Here is a 24,999-nt window from a genome sequence, read left to right as displayed (position 1 = left end):
TCAAATGCATGGTTTGGCTTGTGAGTATCTTGCAGATTTTTTTAGAGCAATTTTTGTGGAACCATGGATAAGTCAAAAATTTGTGTTATTTTCGAATATGAGTTTTGTCATGGAACCAATGCAGCACAGACAGCTCAAAATAGCAGTGAAGTGTTTGGGAAGAATGTGGCTAATAAACGCACAGTACGTTGATGGTCTGAGAAGTTCCATTCTGGTGATTTCAATCTTGAAAATGAGCCACGTGGGCCACCTGAAACCAAGGTGGGTGATGATGGGCTGAAAGCTGTAGTGGAAGCAAATCCATCTCAATGTATGTGTGAATTAGCGCAAGGTTTGACGTTACTATTCCAACAATATTGGCCCATTTGAAACAAATGGGCAAGGTAAAGAAGCTGGATAGATGGGTGACACATGAATTAAACAAGCATCAGCAGGGAAATCTTCTCGAAGCTTGCCTTTCTTTGCTGTCATGACATAAAGGCAAACAATTTCTATACTGTATTGTGACATGTGATGAAAAATGTATTCTTTTTGACAATCACAAGTGTTCAGCATGATGGTTGGATAAAGATGAAGTGCTGAAACACAGTCCAAAACCGAATATTCATCAAAAAAAGCTAATGGTGTCCGTGTGGTGGTCCAGCACTGGTATTATTCACCACAGTTTCATGAAATCTGGTCAATTGATTACAGCTGGTGTCTACTGCAACCAGCTGGATGAAATGATGAGGATGCTTGTGATTAAGCAGCAGAGCCTGGTCAATAGAAACAGGCCAGTTCTCTTGCAAGACAACGCTCAACCACATGCAGCACAAAAAATGCTGCTCAAATACAGAACCTGGACTTGGAAACTCTCTGTCATCCACCATATTCACCAGACCTTGTACCAACTGACTACCACTTCTTCCAGGCTTTGGACCTCTTCTTGCAAGGAAAAATATTCAATTCCCAATAAGCTGTGGAAAATGCCTTTTGCAATTTCATCACCACTCGCTCTCGAGGCTTCTTTGCAGCTGGCATAAACAAGCTACTGTTAAGATGGCAAAACTGTGTCAACAGTTTAGGCGCATACTTAGATTAATTGTAGTGCTTCTTGTTGAAGATATAATAAACTACACTTTTGATTTGAAATTGGATATTTCATAGTTAATTACCCATAAAAATAGAAAAAATTAGGCCCAGGCGTGGTGGCTCATGCCTGTAATCCTAGCACTCTGGGAGGCAGAGGCAGGAGGCTTCCTTGAGGTCAGGAGTTCAAGACTAGCCTGAGCAAGAGTGACACCCAGTCTCTACTAAAAATAGAAAAATAAGCCAGGTATGGTGGCACATGCCTGTAGTCCCAGATACTGGGAGGCTGAGGCAGGAGGATCGCTTAAGCCCAGAAGTCTGAGGTTGCTGTGAGCTATGATGTCACTGCATCCTATCCTGGGTGAAAGAGTAAAACGCTGCCTCAAAAAAAAAAAAAAAAAGAAAAAGAAAAACACACACAGAGAACAAATGACACCACACATCTAGTAGTAAAGTCAGAAGAATTTTTATTGTTGTTATTTTGGAATCTGAGTTTGAAGCAAAGCAAAATTGTTTCTCCTTGGATAAAAATGAAAAGGAACCTGTATGTTAACATAATTTACAGAAACTTGGTCAAAGGTAGGTGGGTTCTTTTCCATACAGAAATGAAAAGAAAGGCAGTAACTCAAGACCCTGCTACCGTTATTTGTACTTAACTATTGCAATAGTTAAAGATTTATTTTATAGTTTGGACGAAGGCAAGAGCTCTACGGAAAAGCAATTCTGAGTAATAATAATCAGATAATGCACATTCTGGCAACAATACAGGAAATAAAACTGTGCTTGTCAGAAACAGCACCGGGAACACTTTCTTCTTCCTCCTAAGCACAGGGCTCTCTGCGGCTCAGACCGGGACCCTGGGCTGGGTGAGCCTCTGCGCTCCTGGGGGGCGAGGCCCTTAGGAGCTGGCCGCCTCCGTCCCTGCAGAGGGACAGCCGCGGAGGTGCCACTCAGCGCCAGGGCCCACTCACACGCTCTCCTTGTCGAACTCGCACAGGAAGTACATGGTGACGTGGCAGGCCACGTCGTTCCAGCCACCCGAGGCCACCATCTCCACGCAGTCCTCCTCGTCGTAGGCGTTGTTGGGCTCGCCGCTGCGCCACTTGTTGAAGGTCTGCATGGGCGAGCGGTCGGAGTACACGAAGGCGCCCTCCCGCTCCAGGTCGTTGATGCCGATGAAGACGCGCGCCAGGCCGGCCTGCGCCACGTAGGCGGCCATGAGGCCGTTGGCGGCCTCGTCCTTGGGCATGCCCAGGGTGCCGCCGCGGCCCTGGCAGGACAGCTGCGCGTCCGCGTACCGCTTCTCCTCCTTCACCAGCAGGTAGATCTTGCTGTCGGTCTCGCGCACGCCGGCGACAGCTGCGGGGGAGGGCAGTGCTGGAAAGTGAGCACCTGCTGTCTGCAACAAACTCGCGGCCACACCCGGCCACACCCGGTGGCGAGCGCGGCGGGCGGGCTGGGGCGCGGGCAGGGCCGCGGGGACAACGTACCGTTCTTGATGAACTTCAGCTCGGTGGTCAGCTGGGACACCTGGTTGTCCATCTCCCCGATGGCCTTGCGCAGCTGGCTGCACTCGCACGGGATGCCTGCAGGGACAGGCCCGCGGTCAGAGGCCGCGCAGGACCCCGCACTGCACAGTCCGTTTGACAAACACCCCACAGGAGATAAAGGTTTGCTCTTTATCCTACAGGCAGGAGAAGCCGTGGGAGGATTGCGACCGAGGGCGGGAGCTCAGGGTGAGGCTCTCCAGCCTCACTCCGGCCGCAGGGATGAGGGCGCTGGGGGGGGGCGGGGAGAGAGGCCAGAAGGTTTGGGAGAAGAGGGGGCAGCGCCCGCGGCACCCAGTGGTGGCTGAGTGTGGGGGTCCGGCCGCAGCAGCTGCAGGACACCCGCCTCCCATGCTGGGGTTCAGGGGGGGCCGTGCATGGCTGGCTGAGCGTGGGGAGGGGAACCTGCCAAGCTGCAGGTGGACGCTCAGAGCAGGCAGTCGGGGCCTCGTGGGCACGTCCTCGTGGGCACGTCCATGGAATGAAGAGCTCGGGAGGGAGCTCAGAGCAGTGCCCACACCGGGACCACCCAGGCGCCAGGGGCTGCCAGGGTCAAGTGGAGGACGGCTGAGTGCTCAGAGGTCAGGGGCAGGAGGGGAGACTGAGGCCGGGGGTAAGAACTATCCTGCTAGAGGGGCTCAGAGTCGGGCAGCGCTGGGCTTTCCAACTGCGTGGCTGTGCTTTGAGGTGAGAAGCACTGAGTGTGTCTAAATGACGCTGGGGGGGAGCTGGTAGGACGGGACATGAGATGAATTCGGCGCCATCCTTGCACACCCGAGGGAACACAGCAAGTGTCCTGGGGAGGCGGGAGGGAGGATGAGAGTGGGCGAGAAGCCACCTCCTCTGCTGAGATAATGGTTCATATTTCTTGGGCCTTTCTAGGTGGAGATGTCACTCGAAACGCTTTGCATTCACAAGCCGGGCCAGCTCACACGCACCCAGACACACGCTGCAGTCACCCCTCTGTCACAGAGCACATGGAGACCCACAGTCGCCCTGGCCAACGTGACAGGGCGTGGAGAAGCCGGGCTGTGAGCCCAGGCAGGCAGTCTGGCCGATTCTGGCTCTAAACGCTAGTACCTGTGCCCCCGGCTGGACAGGGAGCCCCTCTGGCACCTCAGTGCCAGCTGAGCACCCAGAACGCATGGCGCTGCATCGGTCCCTGCGGGCTGAATGACAAACTCAATTAAAGTCAACCACCCAGCTCCGCCGGCCGTTCCTCTGTTTCCTTCCTGGGACCCACCTTCCCCCTGCGGGGAGCAGCACCGGCTCCTCAGCTCTGTGGTGTGTGTGGTGTGGGGTGTGGGGGGGGGTGGGGTGTGTGGGGTGTGGGGGGTGGGGTGTGGGGGGGGGTGCGGGGGGGTGGGGGGGTGGGGTGTGTGGGGTGGGGGGGTGTGTGGGGTGGGGGGTGGGGTGTGTGGGGGGGTGGGGTGGGGGGTGTGGGATGGGGTGTGGGGTGTGGGGTGTGTGGGAAGGCTGGGGTGTGGGGTGTGAGGTGTGGGGTGTGGGGTGTGGGCTGTGGGGTGTGCGGGGGGCAGTGAGCTCCAGGGAGGGGGCACACTGCCCTGTGGGGAGGCGGAGGAGCCGCAGAGGGAGCTTTGGGAAGGAGGACGGACAGACGGACAGACGGGCAGGCTGAGGGAATGAGAGGTCCCACGTCCTGGTCACTCGGCATCGGGAAGCAGAGCCAAGTCCACTTGAGCTGGACCCAGAGGTCCCTGGTGACCTTGGAGGTCTCAGTGGGAGGTCGTGGGAGAGCAGCTGCAAGGATGTCACGAAAGAGGAAAAATCCAGAACGTACAGGGCAGGGGTCCCCAGTGCCCGGGGAGCGATAAGAATCGAGGCTGCTGGCGTTAGGGCGGGGGTGGCCGAGCCTGGTTCCGGGCACAGACGTGAGCTCACGGGTGGGCAGGCAGACCGCACTCCTGAGGTCACTCCCACATTCCGCGAGAAGGAAATCAAATACTGAAGCACCCACCTGAGGGTGCGATCGTCAGTCGTGTGTACCCCGCTTTCCAGCCCGTTGTAGTTGTATTTAATGGTTTACATTTTTTCAGGAGCAACAATTTTTAATATATTTTATTAAAAATCCCTGGACCCTTTCGGCCATACCTGGTTCTCCATTAGGGCCAGGGGGTCCCATGTCACCAGTGTCTCCTTTCTCACCTAAAAATGAAAAGCAAGTCACAGTCACCAAGCAGAGGTGGACATGTCGCATGAGCTCTAAAATATCAAGGTTTAAAATGTTTTTGCTTTTGTGCATAATGCCCTGGGGTTTCTCCCAGGCCCTGTTTGTGCTGGGAAGTACAGGGGCTCTGTCCCATAGATAACCAGTTCTTCCCACTCCATTTGTATTGTGTGTGCTGTACATACATCGTGGGGTTGTAGGGATTATCAGATGATCATTCTTTAAGACAATTCTGGAAAATCCAAGATACGTGACAGAACACTTTGCAGACGTCATCTCGTGAGTCCTTAACACCGTGAGGAAGGGGCGAGGACTCTGACGCCAGCTCCTGCACGTGCCCTGTGACAGCAGAAAGTCCAGACAGAACACGCAGGGCAGAGCGAGGGTGGACCTCAGCGATAAGCCATCAGCAGGACTCACGGCCTCACGCTGCAATCAAAGTCCTTCTTGGCCCCTCTTGAGGCAGCACCGTGTCCTCGAAGGGCCCAGACTCGAGGACCCAGGACTCCGTCCTGGCCCCTGGGATGGGACAAGCCACTGAACCACGGTGCCCTCAACTTCTCTCAACTTACGGACAGAATGATGGCAACAAAGCTTTCTAGCTGCTCCAAAATTAAACAAGGAGTGTTTCTGTTAAGTCGCATGAACGTTCCTGAAGCACTATCTTTCCTCGCACCGAGAGAACCTAAACGTCCCTGCGGAGGAGCCGCCACTGCGGCGTCTGTGGGCTCAGGTTCCCTCGCGTACGAGGGCAAGCGCTTGGCAGTGGCCGCCCGCCTGGCTCCGTGGTGTTCTTCACCAACTCCAGGGGCCGGAAGGTGCAAGTGCAGCTGGACAAGGACCCCGGGTGACGATCTCAGACACGGAGCCAATCGAACAAGCAGAGCCAAGCAAGGGGCCCGGCGAGCTGTCCTTGGCGAGACGCTGAGGTTTGCCCGCACGCGCGGCGTACTGAGGTTCACACCCCGCCTGCACGGCAGCGCCACGCACAGGCACAAACAGGACGCGGGACAGACACGGTGTGGTTCACCCGTGCGGTGGCAAAGCGCTCAGCCGCAAGGAGGGAGGGGACCTGCCACGCTGCCACAGGTGACCTTGAAAACCTTGCGCTACGTGAAATAAGCCGAACACAAAAGGGTAGATGTTGTGAGGATTCCACTTGTGTGAAACACCTCGAAAAGGTAAACTCGGAGCGATGACACAGTTTGGAATAGACGGTGGCGATGGCTGTACAACATGGCAAATACGCTTAGTGCCGCTGCACTGTACACTCAAAACAGTTAAAATGGTGAGTTTTGTGTCCTAAATGTTTGCCACAATTTCACTGAAGTTTCTTAAAGCATCCGTCTCCCTCCCGACCTCATGCTTGTCCGTATGTCCTCTGCTGAGTCGGCCACCGTAGGGCAGGACATCGCAGATGAGCTGGTCGCCCTCCCCTCCCCCTCCTGGCCAAAGGCCCCTCTACCAGGGACAGGCAGGGCTGGGGGAGGGGAGGTCCATGGCCCCAGGTGTGGCCTCACCGTGCCTGTGTCAACCGCTCCAAGGCAGAGGCGTGAGCTACGAGAAGCCTGCACCGGAACTGGGCAGCCCAGCCAGACTCTCCCTGCCTCCGGGTCTCAGGGCAGCTCCACGCCGACCACTGTCCTCCCCAGCCCAGCGTCCACATTGCTGGCGCCACAGCAGGATCTGGGGGGGACTTCCATGAGGTCACATGTGCAGAGCTCAGGGACTGCCGGCTCCTTGCCCCTGGGGTCCAGCACAGGTAGGGAGCAAACCCAGGGTTCAGAGAATGAGCATTGGCTGGGTGAGGAGGGGCGGCCTGAGAGTCGTGTGATTCTGAGCAACCCTTAACTGTCCTGGGCCTCGCTGTCCTCGTCACGGGGAGAATGTGACCCAATCTACCCTCCTCACCAACGTGGTGCGAGTCAAATGCAGCAGAGATGGTGTGATTTGGAATGGCAGGTGTTACCTGAGCCCAGGTGTCACCAGAGCTGCCACTCCCACACCTGCTGCCATCTGTGCCCTGTTCTCTCTGAGGGCCACCCCATCATCTCAAAAAGCCAAAGAAACACACACTGGCTGGAGAGACACATTGCTTCCCAGCACGGTCCACCCATTACTTAAAAGAGGCTCTGAGGGTTTTAACAAACTCATTAAGGAAGTTGTAGCTGAAAAGTCAAGATCTTGCCCAAGCACACTTGCTCCAGACCCTCCTTCCTGGGGCACTGAGCAAACCCCGCCGAGCGGGGAGCCCCTCCCCCCACCCCAGTGGGCACAGAACTAGCAGCTCACTGACACTCCCAAAGCGCAGGCACTGCGACGGAATCGACCACGCAAATGCACACAAACAAGACACAGGTGAGAAGGCTCAGTCCATGATCCATCTCAGGTGTCCAGTGTTCGGCTGGGAGCCTGGGAGGGGTTGAGGCGAGAACCGCATCACAAGTACCTTTCGAGCCAATGGGACCAATCTTTCCATGGCGACCCACACTGCCTTTCTGTCCTTTGTCCCCCATGTCTCCTGCAGAAAACAACAAGATCAAGGTTGGTTGGTGCTCAGGTGATGCAGTGGCCTCCTCCTCAACAACACACGCACACAGGTGATCTGATGTACATCACACACATGCACAGGTGATCCAACATACATCACACACATGCACAGGTGATCTGACATGCATTACACACATGCGCAGGTGATCTGACATACATCACACACATGCACAGGTGAGCTGACATGCATCACACACATGCGCAGGTGATCCGACATACATCAGACACATGCACAGGTGATCTGACATGCATCACACACATGCACAGGTGATCTGACATGCATCACACACATGCACAGGTGATCTGACATGCATCACACATGCACAAGTGATCTGACATGCATCACACATGTGTGTAGGTGATCTGACATGCATTACACACATGCACAGGTGATCTGACATACATCACACACATGCACAGGTGATCTGACATGCATCACACACATGCACAGGTGATCCGACATGCATCACACACATGCACAGGTGATCTGACATGCATCACACACATGTGCAGGTGATCCGACATACATCACACACATGCACAGGTGATCTGACATGCATTACACACATGCGCAGGTGATCCGACATACATCACACACATGCACAGGTGATCTGACATGCATCACACACATGCGCAGGTGATCCGACATACATCAGACACATGCACAGGTGATCTGACATGCATCACACACATGCACAGGTGATCTGACATGCATCACACATGCACAAGTGATCTGACATGCATCACACACGTGTGCAGGTGATCTGACATGCATTACACACATGCACAGGTGATCTGACATGCATCACACAGATGTGCAGGTGATCTGACATCACACACATGCACAGGTGATCTGACACACATCACACACGCACAGGTGATCCAATATACATCACACATGCACACACACAAAAGGAAACCAAAACAAAAACAACAGCTCTCAATCTCTTCAAGGTCACATGTGTGATTGTCACTAGACCCTTCTTCATGGCTCACCTGTTGATATAGCTGCCAAAGGGAGATGTACTTCCCCTAAAAGTCACACACACCATGGAACGGAGGAGGCCAAATGGGTGTCCCTAAAGTCCCAACCGCAGCCAAGGTCTGTCCGCTCCGTGATTGTGAGGAGAGGGCAGTTGTCCTTCTTGCATCCCAGCTCCTGTCCCTGCACTCAGACCAAACCCAGCACCCACAACTCTGCAAACCGCACTCAGCCGGCGCCCTGGGAACATGGGTGGTCAACTGGCAAAGCCACTGGGCCCCTCTGGTGTGTGACGGTGAACTCGAGGGGGCCGGGGGAGGGTCCCCAAGTGCTTCATCAGACATCCCCTAATTTGACCAGTTCCACAGCAAAACGCCTGGCTCCACGTGACCTGTCATCACGGGAGTGCTGAGCAGGGTGCGGGTCCTCCGTCCCCCTATCCCACCCCCATCTCGTTCCTAGCAAGACGGGCACCAGGCCCCACAGGGCATCCCTCTGATCACAGACCCAAGACTGAAGAACAAGTTAGGTCAGAGGACAGGATCTCTCCACGCTCAGCTGTTGTTCCACAAAGTTCTTAGCCCCTGGGCGACTGCTCCTGCCAGTCTGTGGTTGTTGCCACCGGCCACCACTGAACCAGCAACAGCAAACGCGCACACGGGGGAAACTGGGAAGACACACAGGCAACCAGTCCTAATTTAATAACTTTGTCACGGACATGTTTACGAGTGATTAGGATTTAGTAATCATTTATAACACCCACTGTTAGAGAAACTAAACAAAATTCAGCACAGGTGGCTCTGCAGGATAGGGCTGGTGGGAAGGACTCACGCTGCATACAGACGGTGCTCCGTCCCACTCGGACCCCAACGGCGTGCTCAGAGCCCTGCCAGGAACGCCCAGCTCGTTCTGTTAAGTAGACGTAACCTTCCCTAAGTTCAGAGCAGATGGAAACCAGAGGACAGAGCACAGGCTTGGGGAGTGAGCTCCGGCAGAAATGGACACGCACGTGTGCACGCACACACATGCACACACACATACACACATGCACACGGCCCACAGAAATGGCCAACATTAGCACTGATTTACAAGACACCTCCATGTCAGTTCTCTTATTTGATTATACAATAAAAACAACTCGTCGAACAGCACAAGAGCCGTGGTTTGCTGGTCTGAAGCTGGGGCCACACAAGCCTGGGGGCTCCCAGGGAAGCAGGGGAGACCCTGACCGGCCCAGCCAGGACGCGCGATCCCTGCACAGGCACTGTGTGCTGCACGAGCCCATGTGAGTGGCGAGTGGCAGAGCTCAGAGTCCGCTGGGGCAGTGGGGACACAGCCAGACCACCGCACTGTGTGTGAGGAATGTCTGATTTCGAATCAAAAGCGTATTTTATTGTATCTCAAACAAGAAGCAGCACAATTAATCAGAGTAGGCGCCTAAACTGTCAACACAGTTTTGCCCTCTTAACAGTAGCTCGTTGATGCCAGCAGCGAAGAAGCCTGGAGAGCGAGTGGTGATGAAATCGCCAAAGGTGTTTTCCACAGCCTGTTGAGAATTGAGTATTTTCCTTGCGAGAAGTGTTCCAAAGCCTGGAAGAAGTGGGAGTCAGTTGGTGCAAGGTGTGGTGAATATGGTGGATGACAGAGAGCTTCCAAGTCCAGCCTCTGTAGTTTGAGCAGCACTTTTTGTGTGACATGTGGTCAAGCGTTGTCTTGCAAGAGGATTGGCCTGTCTCTGTTGACCAATTTCTGCTGCTTAATCGCAGGCATCCTCATCATGTCATCCAGTTGGCTGCGGTAGACATCCGCTGTCATCAACTGACCAGGTTTCATGAAGCTGTAGGGGATGATACCAGTGCTGGACCACCAGACAGACACCATTAGCTTTCTTTGATGAATATTCGGTTTTGGACTCTGTTTCAGCATTTCATCTTTATCCAACCATGGTACAGAATGCTTGTGATTGATTGTCAAAAAGAATCCATTTTTCATCACGTGTAACAATATAGTGTAGAAATGGTTCACCTTTATGTCATGACAGCAAAGAACGGCAAGCTTCAAGATGATTTCTCTTTTGACGTTTGTTTAATTTATGTGGTACCCATCTACCCAGCTTCTTTACCTTGCCGGTTTGTTTTAAATGGTCTAACATTGTTGAAATAGTAATGTCAAACCTTGTTAATTTATGCGTAGGCTGAGATGAATTCACTTCCACTACAGTTTTTAGTTTTTCATTATCCACTTTGGTCTCAGGTTGCCCACGTGGCTCATTTTTAAAATTAAAATTACCAGAATGGAACTTTTAAACCATCGACATACTGTGTGTTCATTAGCCACATCTTTTCCAAACACTTTGTTGATATTCTGAGCTGTCTGTGTTGTATTGGTTTTATGACAGAACTCATATTTGAAAATAATACGAATGTTTGACTTACCTATGGTTGAATAAAAATTGTTCTAAAAAAATTAGAAAGATAATCACAAGTCAGAATGTGCATTTGAAAGAATGAGGATGGACCTTTACAATAAAAATAAAACAAGTGTCCAAGTGAACTGTCACAGATATTAACTGTCAAATGTAGTACTAAAGGAAATCGACATTTCATACTTAATAATCTAATATTATTAGTCAGAGGCAGAAACTCTCAGAGTTGGGGAGAGGTTCATGGACAGGCCACATGGATATCACCTGGGGGCTGGATGAACATGCGTCTGCACGTTAACACGTTTCCCAAGAGATTATTATGGGCACTAGAGCTCGGGTAGGGCCCGTCTAGACCCTGTGGGCAGCTCTCTTTGACTGTCCCGTTGAGACTCCGCTACAATCCACTCCTCGCAGGCACCACTGCAAACAAGAGTTAGTGGTAGACGCACTTGGAATCCTAAGGCAGCTCCGTTCACTTTTCCACCTTTCAGAGGTGAATAGAATACTTCCAAGTATCCTGTGTGCCAGGAAATCACACTGAGGTGTATTCATTGATTTCAACTTCACAGTATTATCATTACTATCTGTTACGTGCTTAACTGTGTCCCTCCAAAATTCACAGGTTGAAGCCCTAACCCCAGCGTGGCTGTCCTGGAGACTGGGTCTTCAAAGAGGCCATAAAGGTTAAGTGAGGTGACAGGTAGGCCCTGAGGCAGTGGAACCGTGGCCTCACAAGGAAAGGAAGAGACTCCAGGGCTGTGCGTGTGCAGAGGGAAGGCCACGTGAGGACACAGCGAGGGGACGCTGTCTGCAAGCCCCGGAGAGAGGCCTCAGGAGAAACCCGCCCTCCCGGCACCGCGGTCTCGGACTTCCAGCCTCCAGCACCGTGAGGGACAAGTCTCTGCACTTTGAGCTGCCTGTCTGCGGTATCTGTTACAGTCGCCCAAGCAGGCCGAGCCCCTGTCCCTCTGCTCCAGAGGAAAAGCAAGTAAGAGTGAAGTGACGCCCGCAGGTCACACATGACCCAGCAAGAGACTGGAGTGTCTGGTGAGCGGAGCGCATGCAGGCCGGCCTGAACCCCTGTGCCCACCCTCGGACCCCTGGATGCGTTGCGACCTCTTTAAGCCTCGGCTTCCTCGTCTGTAAGACGGTGTCCTCGTGGCATTCAGTACTGCGGGTCACTGTGAGCGTCAGGAACAGGGTGGCCCTTGATGACGTGGATGTCACTCACACCGAGGCCCCTTGAGGCACGTCCAGGGCTCCAAACCCGCATCCCTGCTGTGGACCGCGGGCATTTCCGCCTCCGTGCCAGGCCCCAGCCTGCACCAAAGCCACCCCCAAACGGCAGCAACCACGGGACGGCTGCAAGTGTAAGAACTGGGGGCCGAAGTCATGGTGCCAACCATACATAATCATACACACACACAAACATACACATACACGCAAACATGTACACTCATGCATACACACATGAACAAACACAAGCACACATACATGCTATACACACCACATATACATACATTCACATATATACATATACATGTGCACAGTTATGCACATACACACATATATGCACTTACTATACACAAACATATACACATGACATGCACATACATACACACACAAATACCACTATATATGCACATGTATGTACAGACATGTACATACATACAAGCACAGAGACAAACTTATACATATGTATGCACACCTACATGCCATACACATACACCTGCAAAAATGCAGGCCTACATATATGCGTGTGTGCATATATATACATATAAACATGCATACTATATGCACATTCATGGCACCTTGTGCGTACATACTACACACACATGCACAGGTGCATGCACATAAGCACACTTCTGATCCCCACACAATTCAGGGTTGTAAACCTGGCAGGCACAGAGCTGAGTTTAGACCCAGACCACGGGAAGCAATCGGGAGACCCCTCTCGCCACACCTCACCCTCCACACCAACTGCTACACACACACACCGGGACCTGGTGCTGGTGTGAGCTGCTGTCTCTGATAAGAATATTCTATTCTGGATTTGCTGGAGAAGAAGAAGAAGATGAGAACCATTAAAATCCACTGAGACTGTCAACACATTCTCTACTTCACAGCAACCCGCAGCCTTTTTTGTAGCAGACTTGCATTAACTTGCAGATGTTTACTGGAAACTAAGCCTTGGGCAGAACAATAGAGGTTCCCTAAGGAGAGCGGATTAGAACAAGAGCTCTGAGGCTTCTTCCTACTTCCAAGGTCTCAGGCTCCTCCAAACGACAGCGAGCTTTTTGCAGGAAGCACACAAGGCCCCCCCCTGCCCCCGCGGGCTCCAACATGCTTAGATCCCCCCCTTTAAGCCGCAGGAGCTGCTGGCTGCAGCACCCCAGAGCGCTGGGAGCCACCCGATGTCCCGTCCCACAGCCCATCACACGTCTGTCCTCTGGACACGCACAGGAGTGGGGGCAGCTCACAGCAGGTGCGTAATTCTTACTAATTCTAACGAAGGCATCACACAGTCCTGGGAAGTGGAGACGGGACAGAAAGAGCGTTGGGGTTCAGCTTCCTCCGCAATTTCTAAGGAAGGAGGGTGTGCACATGACAGAGACCAGAAAGCCGTCACGGTCGCCCTCCCCCTCCTTGTGCCAGGAGGGGCCCAGCTTCTGTGATGGGGGGGCCAGGGCGGCTTCCTCACTCTCATCTTAGCGTGTGTCTGGGAACCAAAAGCCAAGAAGGCTGAGACGATATGCTTTTAGCAGGTCGGGTCAGCAAAGCCACTCTCTGTACTATTTCCACACAGCCGTGGAGTCCACAAATGTGGAAATGGTTCTTATTTCAATAAACAACAAAGAACAGCAGGAGATTTCTGCTGGGCCCTTGGCCTGGCTTCGTTACTTCAGAAAAGGCAACCCAGCAGCACGGCTCTCTCCCGGCCCGGCACGCAGCCCCCCTGCAGGCCGGCCCCCCACACACAGCCCGCAAACCAGGAGCTGCATTTAACGAGAGCCCTGGTGGTCCTGTGAGCCACCGTTTGAGAGGCAGAGCCCCCACTCCGAGACAAGCACGGAATGCAGCCCAGCTGGCGTAGCCAGAAGCCTCCGCCCTAGACCGCTGTCCAGGACCAGGGGGGCAGCTCCCCCACCTGGGGAAGGGAGTCCGACCGCACAGACCCAGGGCCCTCAGCCATAGGTCTCAGCCACGGCCACAGAGCTCAGAGATACTCAAAGATATTAAATCTCAAGATATTTTTCAAACAATTGGTTGAGGACCTTCGTAGTGTTAGGTTCCATGGCAGGCTCTGTGGGTACAACAACAAAAGCAACGTGGATCTGCACCCAGTGGCCCATCGATGGGCAGCCACGCTCAGTGTTGTTATTTTGGTGTCACAGGTTGGAAACTGATCTGCAGGGGCCGCGGAGCTGGGAAGCTGGGGGGCTGGTGTCTGAATGGACCTGTTGCACCCAGACCACGCTCTTCCGGCTCACAGGTGCTCCCCTCCTCCTCAGGAGCCCCGTTCAAGAAGCACTTGGACATGTGCCCATACCCACCCCACTGTCATTCTCAGTGGAAACAGGGATGTAAAAACGGAGGCTCAGAACCTCATGTGACTGGCAAGCCGTGGAGCCACAGGGCAAACCCTGATCCCCCAGCTCGACGTCTGTGGTCTCTCCTAGCTGAGGATGGGTCCACACCGGCCCTAACCCCGTTTCTCCCAGCAAGCTATACTGATTTGGACATGGCACTTGGGCTCCAGGCCTTCTCTGGCCATGTGACCGTGGGCAGGTTGGTCACTTATCCTCTGAGTCTTGGGATCCAAGTAAATGAGCCCAATAGAGTGGCACTCCCAGCTCTATCATCCTATGGTCCCATTTCTACAAAGGTCCATTCCTAGGAAGTGCACTTCCTGTTGGGGAGGTCAGAAGCTGCCATGCGTGACTGTGACTGTTAGAAAAGATAAATATGACATTATGACTATCCCCACTTGACAACTAAGATACCAGAGATAGATATTAAATAACCTTTGCAAAGTCATAGGGCCAAAAAAATGACACAGTGTAGACCCCTGAATGCTAAATCCCGCAGTATTACTCCCCTAAGCTGCCTCCCTGGGATGCCAAATGTCACATCCATCTATGGACTCCTAGCCCTTCATGGTCCCCACATTTCAGAAACCTTCAATTATCCAGTGGCCTCCTGAACCCCTTCCCCTACCCTTTCCCTGGGCTGGGGCCATGGCCCTGCACCCCCCATGGAGCAGCGAGGAAGCCATCTCGACAGTCACTGTCCACCACATCCTGCCTCGGGCCCAACCCCCATACACGCCCACCCTCAGCAGGGTCCCCAAGGCCACCTTGAGCACTGGAAGCCTGGCCCACACCTGAGCACCAGTGTGGACAGGGATCTGCACCTAAAGACGCCTGCTGCCACCCTGCCACTCCTAAGTAGGAGGATAAAGGAAAGAAGAAAAGAGGAAGGGAGAGAGGATTCCTCAGAGGTTTTAAGAGAGAAAACATGCAGCTTTGGATTGGAATTCTGTTGTGTTTGTGGACCATTTTACTAAGCTCCTTTGAAAGCTGAAAATGAAGAAATGATCAAACTTTAACCCCAAATCTCTACGGTAGCCAGTGTACGCTTTATGACCCTTTGTGAATCCATCAACACCATAATTACGAACAAATATTATACTAGGTCACAGACTTTGACTCACTTATTTGCAGGATGGCAGAATGTGATCCACAAATTCTTGCCTTCAAGGAGTTTACAATCTAATTAGGGAGATAAGGCATGCACATACAGGTGATATCAGGAGGATGGGAGAACAGGAGCTTTCTACTGTCATCCTCCCACAAAAGCATTGATTTTGACAACTACTCATGGATGAGAGTACCTTTGCGGGAGTCTGAAAGTCCAGTGGAGAAGTTCCAGCACACCACTGGAGCAAAAGCTCCAACAATAGATGCATTGAAGAGAGTAAGAGCAGTTTCAATTTACCTGTACCACTCCTTCCCCAAGGCAGCACAGCTCAGCACCAACGGAGACCACCTTGACCCACAATCTCGCCCACAGGAGTAAGTGAAAGTATAGTGAGTGAGCGCCCAGCTCCCCTAGCCATGCAGGATGCTGCCCAGAGACCCCTGTTTCTTTCTCACCCCACCTAGAATCCAGAGGTGACTGGCATGGTTGAGTAGTTGGGAGAGGCTAGGAGCAGGGAAGAGAGGCTACAGACCCTGATAACTGCTCTGCAGGTTCCATCGGGAAGCCTGTCCACAAGCCGGTTGGGATGCTTCACCTGTGGACTACCCCAGCTGATCCACAGGCACCCAAATGCTCACATGCTTCACCCTTCCCTCCCCAGCTCCCCAAGGGCACCCCCGTGGATGGTGAGTGCAAGCATCCTACAGACAGACAGCTTGACTGTGCAGGATGGAGAGAAGGCACACAGACTTGAGCATTTCACAGCACTTCCCTAGAGAAAACAAATGAGAGGCTCTCAGCACCCAGAATGGCTTTGTGGTATCAACAGAGGGATATAATCTGAAGAATTCACCTCCCCCCCATAAAAAGGAACAGAAGTTATGGAGCTGAAGCGTGCATAGAAAAGGTCTCGGAGAGCCTCAGAATCCCTAGCCAGGCTGTTTGGTGAAGGAATTTCTCTCCCAAAGACAGTCAGTAAAGACTGGAGGCCAGTGTGGTGGCTCACATCTGTAGTCCTAGCACCCTTGGAGGCTGAGGCAGGAGAATCCCTTGAGGTCAGGAGTTTGAGATCAGCCTGAGCAAGAGTGAGACGCCGTCTCTACTAAAAATAGAAAAAATTAGCCAGGCCTGGTGGTACGTGACTGTAGTCCCAGCTACTCGGGAGGCTGAGGCAGAAGGATCGATCGCTTGAGCCCTGGAGTTTGAGGTTGCTGTGAGCTAAGCTGACACCACGGCACTCTAGCCTGGGCAACAAAGCGAGACTCTGTCTCAAAAAAAAAAAAAAAAAGAAGAAAAAAATGAAGTAGAGAACATCAACAGCAGACTTGATAAAGCAGAAGAAAGAATATGTTAGCTCAAAGACAGGTCATTTGAAAATATCAAATCAGAAGAGAAGAAAAGAAAAAACAATGAAAAGGAATGAAGAAAGCCATCAAGACAGCTAACATTCACATTACAGAAGTTGCATAAGGAGACTCTAGAGAGAAAGAGATAGAAAGCTTGTTTAAAGAAATAATAGCTGAAAACTTCCCAAACTGGGGAGAGATATGGACATCCAGGTACACGAAACTTAAAGTCTCCAAACAGGTTCAATCCAAAGAAGACTTCACCAAGATACATTACAATCAAACTGTAAAAAAACAAATAAAAGAGAGAATTTTAAAAGCAAGAAGAGAAAAGAAACTGATCACGTACAAGGAAACTTTCATATGGCTATCAGCAAAAACCCTGTAGACCAGGAGAGAGTGGAATGATATATTCAAAGCAGTGAAAGAAAAAAAAAAAAATGTCCAACCAAGACTATTTTACCCAGCAATGCTGTCTTTCAGAAATGAAGGCAAAATAAGGACTTTCCCAGATAAACAAAAGCTAAAGAAGTTCATCACCACTGGACCTGTTTTACAAGAAATGTAAAAATAGAGTTCTTCAAGCTGAAACAAAAGGATGCTAATTAGCAGTATCAAAACCACTGAAAGTATAAACCTAACTGGCAAAACATGTACATTAGGAGGATCACACACCATGATAATGTGCGTTATGCCTGGGATGTACGGATGGTTCAGCATATGCAAACCAGCAAATGTGATGCACCTTATTAACAGAATGAAGAATAAAAATCATATGATCCTCTCAGTAAATGCAAAAAGAACATTTGATGAAACACAACATTGTTTCATGATAAAAACTCTCAACAAATTAGCTATGCAAGGAATGTACCTCAACACAATAGAGCCCATATATGGCAAGCCCACAACTAACACCACACTCAGTGGTGAAAAGCTGAAAGCTTTTACTCTAAGATCAGAAACAAGACAAAGATGCCCGATCTCGCCACTTCTACTCAACACAGTGCTGGAAGTCCTAGCTGGGGCAATTAGGCAAAAAATTAAAAAAGAAAAAGGAAAAAAGAAATGAAAAACACATCCAAATTGGAAAGGAAGAAGTAAAATTGCCTGTTTGTAGATGACCTGATCTTATATATATAAAACCCTAAAGACTTCACGAAAAAACTGTTAGAACTAATACACATATTCAATAAAGTTGCAGGATACAAAATCAATATACAAAAATCAGTAGCATTTCTATACATTAACAGTGAACTACCGGAAAAAGAAATTAAGGAAACAATCCCATCTGCAGTAGCACCAAAAAAAAGAGAGAAATACTTAGGAATAAATTTAACCAAGGAAGTGTTGTCCACCTGTACATTGAAAACTACAACACAGTCTACGGCCATACCACCCTGAACATGCCCGATCTCATCTGAAAACCATAAAACATTAATAAAAGATGCTGAAGACAGCACAAATAAATTGAAAGATTTCTCATGCTCATGAATCAAAAGAATTAATATTTCAAAATGTCCGTACTACCCAAAGTAATCTACAGACTCAGTACAATTTCAATTAAAATTCCAATGGCATTTTTCATAGAAATAGGAAAAAACAATCCTAAAATTCTTATGGAACCACAAAAACCACATGTAGCTAAAGCAATCTGGAGCAAGAAGAACAAAACTGAAGGCACTGCACTTCCTGATTTCAAACTGTATTACAAATCTGTAGTAATCAAGGCAGTGTACTAGCATAAACATGCACTGGCATAAAAAAAGACACATATACAATGGAACAGAATAGAAAGCCCAGAATAAACCCATGATCCACACAGAGTCATCCAATCTTCAACAAAGGCACCAACAATACACAATGGTGCTGGGAAAACTGAATATCCACATCCAAAAAAAATGAAATTGGATCCTCGTCTTACGCCATATATAAAACTCAACTCAAAACAGATTAAAGACCTGAAACTGCAAAACTCCTAGAAAAAAACATAAGGGAAAAGCTCTTTGACATTGGTATTGGCAATGATTTTTTTGTATATGACACCAGAAGCACAGGCAACAAAAGCAAAAATAAACAAGTGGAACTAAACTATCCAACCAAAAAGCTTCTGCACAGCAAAGAAAACAATCAGCAAAATGGAAAGGCAGCCTGTGGACTGGCAGACAATATTTGTAAACCATATATCTGGTAAGAGATTGATTTCTAGAATATACAAGAAACTCACACAGCTCAAAAGAAAAACCAAATAACCCAATTTAAAAACGGGCAAAGGATCTGAATAGACATTTCTCCAAAGAAGACATACAAATGGTCAACAGATATGAAAGGTGCTCAACACCACCAGTCATCAGGAAATGCAAATCAAAACCACCTCATGCCTGTTAGGCTGGTTGGTATCAAAAAGTCAAAAGAGAACGAGTGTTAGAGAGGGTGTGAAGAAAAGGCAGCCGCTACACACTGTTGGTGGGAATGTAAATTAGTGCAGCCTTTATGGAGAACAACATGGAGGCTCCTCAAAAAACCAACAGTAGAACTAGCATATGAGGCAGCAATCTCACTGCCGGCTACACATCCAAAAGAAATGAAATCAGCATCTCGAAGAGATACTTGCATTTCCGTGTTCAGTGCAGCATTATTCACAATAGCCAAGAAGTGCATTCCTAATACAGCCCAAATTCAGTTCCACATTGCCCCGTGGCTTTCTGCCTTGCTATACCCTCCCTGGGTCCACCCACCCGCCTGTCTCCTCCACTGTGCTAGGTCAAGAACTGGCCTTTCTCGGCTCTGCAGCCTCCCCGCACTCAGCCCCAAAGAGACACCCAATACCGTAGTCAAACCACAGGAAACGATGCAATAAATGAGGCTATTCTGTGCGCCCATCCTTGTCAGGAGACTGAGAAAGAACATTCAAAGCACTAGTAGTCACCGTGTGCTTGCGTTGGCTTTTGAGAATGAGAACAAAAGGGTGAAGCTGATGAGAAAGCGTGAGGACAGAGCTAACCGCTGAGGTGACAGATGGTGGAGGTGACAGCATGTGGGCGTCCACGTCAATGTGGCATGAGGGGTCTGGCACAATGTGCGCATGGAGCTCAAACATCTTTCCTCCAAAAAACATGAATTTACGACCATCTAGAACAGGGGAGATATCTACTTCCTAATGCTGAAATACAAAGTCATCCACACAAGAAAATAGAGGAACACCTATTTTATCACTTCAATAATAAAATAAGTAGCACAATTATCTACAGCATGTCCAACTTTTATAAGAAGTATAGTAATGAAGTAAAAATAATGCGCACTTTGCATTTCTAAGGTAACCCAAGAACCCATGCAGCAGGCCAGCCCTCCTCCCCTTCTCTCCATGAGAAAGCATCTAAGGGTCGAGCCCACCTGGCCAGCCCTCGCTCACCTGGCCAGCGCACCTGGCTCTGTCCCGGCACCGCAGGACTCGCTGGGGCATCCAGGGCCCCCAGGAGCTGGGTCCCAGGACCCCTGCCTCGCCCACTCACTTACTTGCTCAGCAGACACAGAGCGCTCACGCGAAAACGGCGGAGAAACTGCTCTGCAGAAGGGGACGCATCCGAGAGGGCAAGGGAACTCTACCGAAAATCTTCAAGGTTCACAGTTCCACTTCTATCACTTATTCTAAAGAAATATTCAGAGATACGTACAGAAAATACAAGTACAAAGGTATCTTACGCATCAAGAAGAAAAAGAATGCAAAGGGTTAAAAAAAAAAAGACAGAAAAAGACATCCCAAAGAAAGAACAAAAAGACATAAAAGCAATACAAATGACTTTCAGGCACATGAAAAACTGGCCTGACCTCATTCACAATAAGAGAGAAGAAAAGAAAACCACACAGAGGTAGCGTTTCATGAATACCCAGACCAGCAACCACGTCGGGAGGGTGTGAGGAACGGGCACTCCGTGCATCGCCTCTCAGAGAGGAGGTGACTCAGTCCTCTCAGAGAGCAATCTGGCAACATCTACCAAAATTTCAAACGCACATGCATTTTGATGTAGCAATTACACAGCTAGAAATTTATGTCCACATGAAAAATGACATATATACAAGGTTATTCATTGCAGCAACAGAGCAAGACACTGTATATCCTAAAGATAATAACCACCATTTATTGAACATTTACTGTGTAGCTACTTTACATGTATGATCTAGTTCCTTTACACATATGACCTAGTTCCTTTAAGCCTCCGCACAATCCCATGAGCAGGCAGAATCATGCCATTTCACTCACAAGGAAATAAGTTCAAGGTGATCCGGGTCCGCCCGCTTTGCCAGGCCGCCACAGATAACTACACTGATCGCACTCAGTGCCCACAAGGGATCCTGAATGTTGGTATTTTCATTTTGCAGATGAGGCTTAGAGGGGGGAGGACGGCGCTGAGTGTCCGGCACTTTATTTCCTGGGGCCCCGCAGGCCGGCACCAGGGAGCACTGTGGGAAGAGCACTCTCCCGTCCCTGCCCCCTAGACTCACTGCCTGCCTCCCCGAGACCCCAGAAGGTGGGCACCTCCTCTCTGGAATCACCACCCCCCTCGCCCTGGCCCATGCAGAAGCCAGAGCATCAGCCGTGGCCTCCGCAGAGCTCTGGGCGGCCAGGGGCTGCAGGTACCTTTTTCTCCCGTGGGGCCGACTCTTCCGGGCCGTCCGGGGGCTCCTTTGTCTCCCTTCTCCCCGGCATCCCCTGTGGAAGAAGTCACATCGTTTAGCAACTCGGCAGTCCCGTGTGACACAGGGAGGAGTAACAAGCAGAGAGGCCCCCCCTCCCCTGGCCCCGAAGCCTCCGAGGGCGCTCGGTCTCCTGCCCCTGTCCACGGACCCCCAGTCCTCTCAGGGATCCTCCCTCCCTTGCCCTACTGTCCCCCTCGGGGAGTGTGTTTGTCCCTCTGGGCTGGCTCCCAGCCTGTCCCCTGGCACATGGTGCCCCAAGACCACTCTGGCTGTGACCTACACCCACCCTCATGCCCTGATGTGGTTTGGATGTTTATCCCCCAAATCTCGTGTTGAAATTGATCCCCGTGTTGGAGGTAGGGCCTGGGAGGGGTGCTTGGGTCATGCGGTGGATCCCTCCTGACAGCCCGGTGTCCTGGCAGTGATGAGTGGGCTCTCTCAGTTCCCATGAGAGCTGGTTGTGAAAAACAGCCCCGTGTCTCCTCCTTCTCCAGCTCCCTCCCCCGCCAGGTGACACACCTGCTCCCCCTGCACCTTCTGCCTTGGCTGGAGGCTCCCTGGAGCCCTCACAGAAGCAGATGCCGGTGCGATGCATGTGCCGTCTACACACCGCGAGCCAAGCGAACCTCTTTTCTTTATAAATCACCCACCTTCAGGTATTGCTTAACAGCAACACAAACGGACTGATACACACCCACAAAATCTCTAAAACACAAATGAGATTATGCTATTTCTCTTCTCAACAGACATTTAAGGCTGGGCATGGTGGCTCATGCCTGTAATCCTAGCATTTTGGGAGGCAGAGGCAGGAGGATCGCTTGAGGTCAGGAGTTCAAAACCAGCCTAAGCAAGACCGAGACCCAGTCTCTTCAAACAATAGAAAAATTATCCGGGCGCGGTGGCGCATGCCTGTAGTCCCAGCTACTCGGGAGGCTGAGGCAGGAGGATCGCTTGAGCCCAGGAGTCTGAGGTTGCTGTGAGCTAGGCTGACACCACAGCACTCCAGCCAGGGCAACAGAGCTTGACTTTGTCTCAAAAAATAAAAATAAAAAACAAAACATCAGCAAGACTCTCTAAAGACTAGGACCTAACAGGCGTTTTCTTTCTCTCTCTCAGGTAGTCAGAAAATCACTTCGCTTAAGCGCCATTGTCCCCAAGGGCCCAGCTGAGTGGACGCTGGATGGACCAGCTTGGGCCGATCACACTTGCGCCAGGACTGGGCAGCAGGCATCGGGGACATCCCGGTGTCGTTTCTGCAGGGGTCCAGGGCCTGGCTTGGGAAACCTCTTCACCCCCCGGGCCAGGCACGCTCCCCCAGCCTCCGTCTGCTCATCTTTGATGAGGATGCAATGAAATACACCCTGGAAAACTCCATGCTGGTGTTGGCACTCGCCGAGCTCCAGCCAGAGGGGAAGGGGTGAGCAGGGAGGTCCCCACACCTGGCCCCCGCAGAGCAGGCTGCCCCACACCCTCCAGGTGAGGCCAAGCGCTGGCTACAAGAGCCGCTGGCAAGACGCCCCCTCTCCGGGAGGGGTGAAGAGGCCCCGTGGCAACAGGGCTGGCACCGCGGCCCTCTGTGAAATCAGATGTTGCCACAGGTCTGCTGAACCGATTCCAAACTTCCTCGCCAGCGTCTGGCGGGACGATTGCTCAGGACTCCCAGACAGATCCATCTGCGCCTCCAGAGCCAGCCGCTGGCGCTTGGCGGAGGCGGGCGAGGCCTCTCTGGTTGGCCTTGTGGAGCACCCATGTGCTGTCCATGCCACACACCTGACAGTTGCACGGGAACACACCCAGCCAGCACACGCGTGCATGGAGAACACGCTTAAGGTCCCACCATGATGGGACACATTTCATTCTAAAAAAAATTCTCTTCTTCTTGGTAGTTCTGAAGATGACATTTTCCCCCCACGGGGTCAAAAGGCACCTAAGTATATGATTGCGAGGAAACGTGGAGGGCAGAAATCAGACATTGGCAGTTCTTCCATTTTCGTTTGTGTGTGAATTGTTAATACAGACGTCGGGATGTGAAGCATCAGTGCAAGTCAGAAACGTTTCGGTGAGCAAGTCTTAGCACCTCGACTTCACAAAAATTATAAAGAACCCTGTTACATTTTTCTGGACATTGTCAGCATTTGGATTTTTTTTAACAAGTATATTTCTTATTTCCGACAACTGAATGGCAGCATTTTCATCATGTAGCAGACTCCATCCACTCACTGCGCTTTTCTAACTGAGTTGTCCTACATGCAACCACTTGCTTTCAATTTTGTCTTCTGTGCTGTTCCTGTAGGTTTGCTGTTAAAACACGTTAAACTATCTTTTAAAAAGCTACTTTAATCTCTGGCTCTGGGGCAGCAGCACCAAAGCCCATGGAGACCCTCGCACGGCAGGACGGCGCCTGGCCCTGTGCTGCCCTCACTGCCTCCTCCCGGGGAGCCGACCTGCACACGCTGCCTCGGGACAAAGGCTGACTTCAAGCACTGCACGCCACTGGCAGGGTTCGAGTCTCTGCTACACGCCTGTCTCGGGGTCGTAAAGACATACGGCCCTGCTGGTAACGACTCCGGAACAGGATTTCTATGAACCTCTCCACGCAAAAATCACACGCACTTTATAACACACGCCCGGGAGCACAGTGGCATTTTCCCTGTGTCCTTTCCTTTATCAGGTATTGACGTGGGGCCGATCTGCCGCCTGAGGTTCTGTCGCCAAGTTGTTTCTCCGCCCGGAGAGGCCAGCAGTCCGACTGTCTGCCTCATTCTCCGACTTCCTCTCCGCTCTCAAAGAAACAAAGAAAACGTGGCCAGTGTTTAATTTACCACTCGCCTGCCTTCCTGCAAGTCATACATAAATCTGAGAACAAAAAGCTTTTGCCCAGATTGCACCTGGGGCCATTTTCAACCCACCAGGAAGGCACACGCCAGTTATTTTCACGCAGAAGATGAAACACCTTGACCTATCTGCAGCCTGCGGAGGAGGAGCCACGGACGTTCCTGGCCTGTCATCCTACCCGCCTCTGCATCGGAACAAGCAACAAGGTCTGCAGGGACCTCCTCCCCGCCGGCCACGGCCAATGCCACGGCTCCCCAGGGCCGCGGGAGGCCAGAGAGGGAGGGGCCGGGGACCTGCCCAGCGGCTCGTCCCACAGAAGAGGAGCCTCGTCTGGGGGCAGAAGCGCAAACCTCCCCAGCGCGTGCGGCATTCGGGGCCCATTACTGGCTTTATCAAGCTTGTTTTAAGGGACGACAGTTAATGATTACTTTGATTAAACCTCTGACCTTTCAGACTTCTGAGCAGCAGGCTTGCTAATATGTATAAATTTTTCCCCACCCACAGTCAATTTTTTTAATCATTAAGGAAAGACCATTTTTCCCCAACAGAAGGAGCTGTCATCCTCTCTAAATGCAAAGGTAATGTGTCATCATTAGGCCGTGAAAGAGCAAATACGTGTCTTCTCAAGCACCAGCAGTCAGTGGGCTGCCTGCAGTGTGTGG

General features: G+C 51.1%; 1 protein-coding gene across 5 annotated transcripts in view; it reads right to left on the bottom strand.

The window, feature by feature from the left end:
• Positions 1–1,528: 1,528 nt before the first annotated feature.
• Positions 1,529–24,999, bottom strand: part of COLEC11 (collectin subfamily member 11) — a 30,908-nt gene continuing 7,437 nt past the window's right edge. For 2 of the 5 annotated variants that reach the window (XM_045548978.1, XM_045548979.1), the window contains exons 3-7: positions 21,444–21,515; positions 7,253–7,324; positions 4,728–4,781; positions 2,559–2,654; positions 1,529–2,445 (exon numbers count right to left, since the gene is read on the bottom strand). In XM_045548978.1, coding sequence (XP_045404934.1) covers positions 2,036–2,445; positions 2,559–2,654; positions 4,728–4,781; positions 7,253–7,324; positions 21,444–21,515 — 704 coding nt within the window. In that variant the 3' untranslated portion in view covers positions 1,529–2,035. The remainder of the gene's footprint in view (positions 2,446–2,558; positions 2,655–4,727; positions 4,782–7,252; positions 7,325–21,443; positions 21,516–24,999) is intronic. The other 3 variants (XM_045548980.1, XM_045548981.1, XM_045548982.1) reach the window with 3 other exon arrangements.

The sequence above is a fragment of the Lemur catta genome, chromosome 4 (genome assembly GCF_020740605.2).
Source record: "Lemur catta isolate mLemCat1 chromosome 4, mLemCat1.pri, whole genome shotgun sequence".
Taxonomy (NCBI): domain Eukaryota; kingdom Metazoa; phylum Chordata; class Mammalia; order Primates; family Lemuridae; genus Lemur; species Lemur catta.
This window is presented reverse-complemented; position numbering and strand designations above follow the sequence as displayed.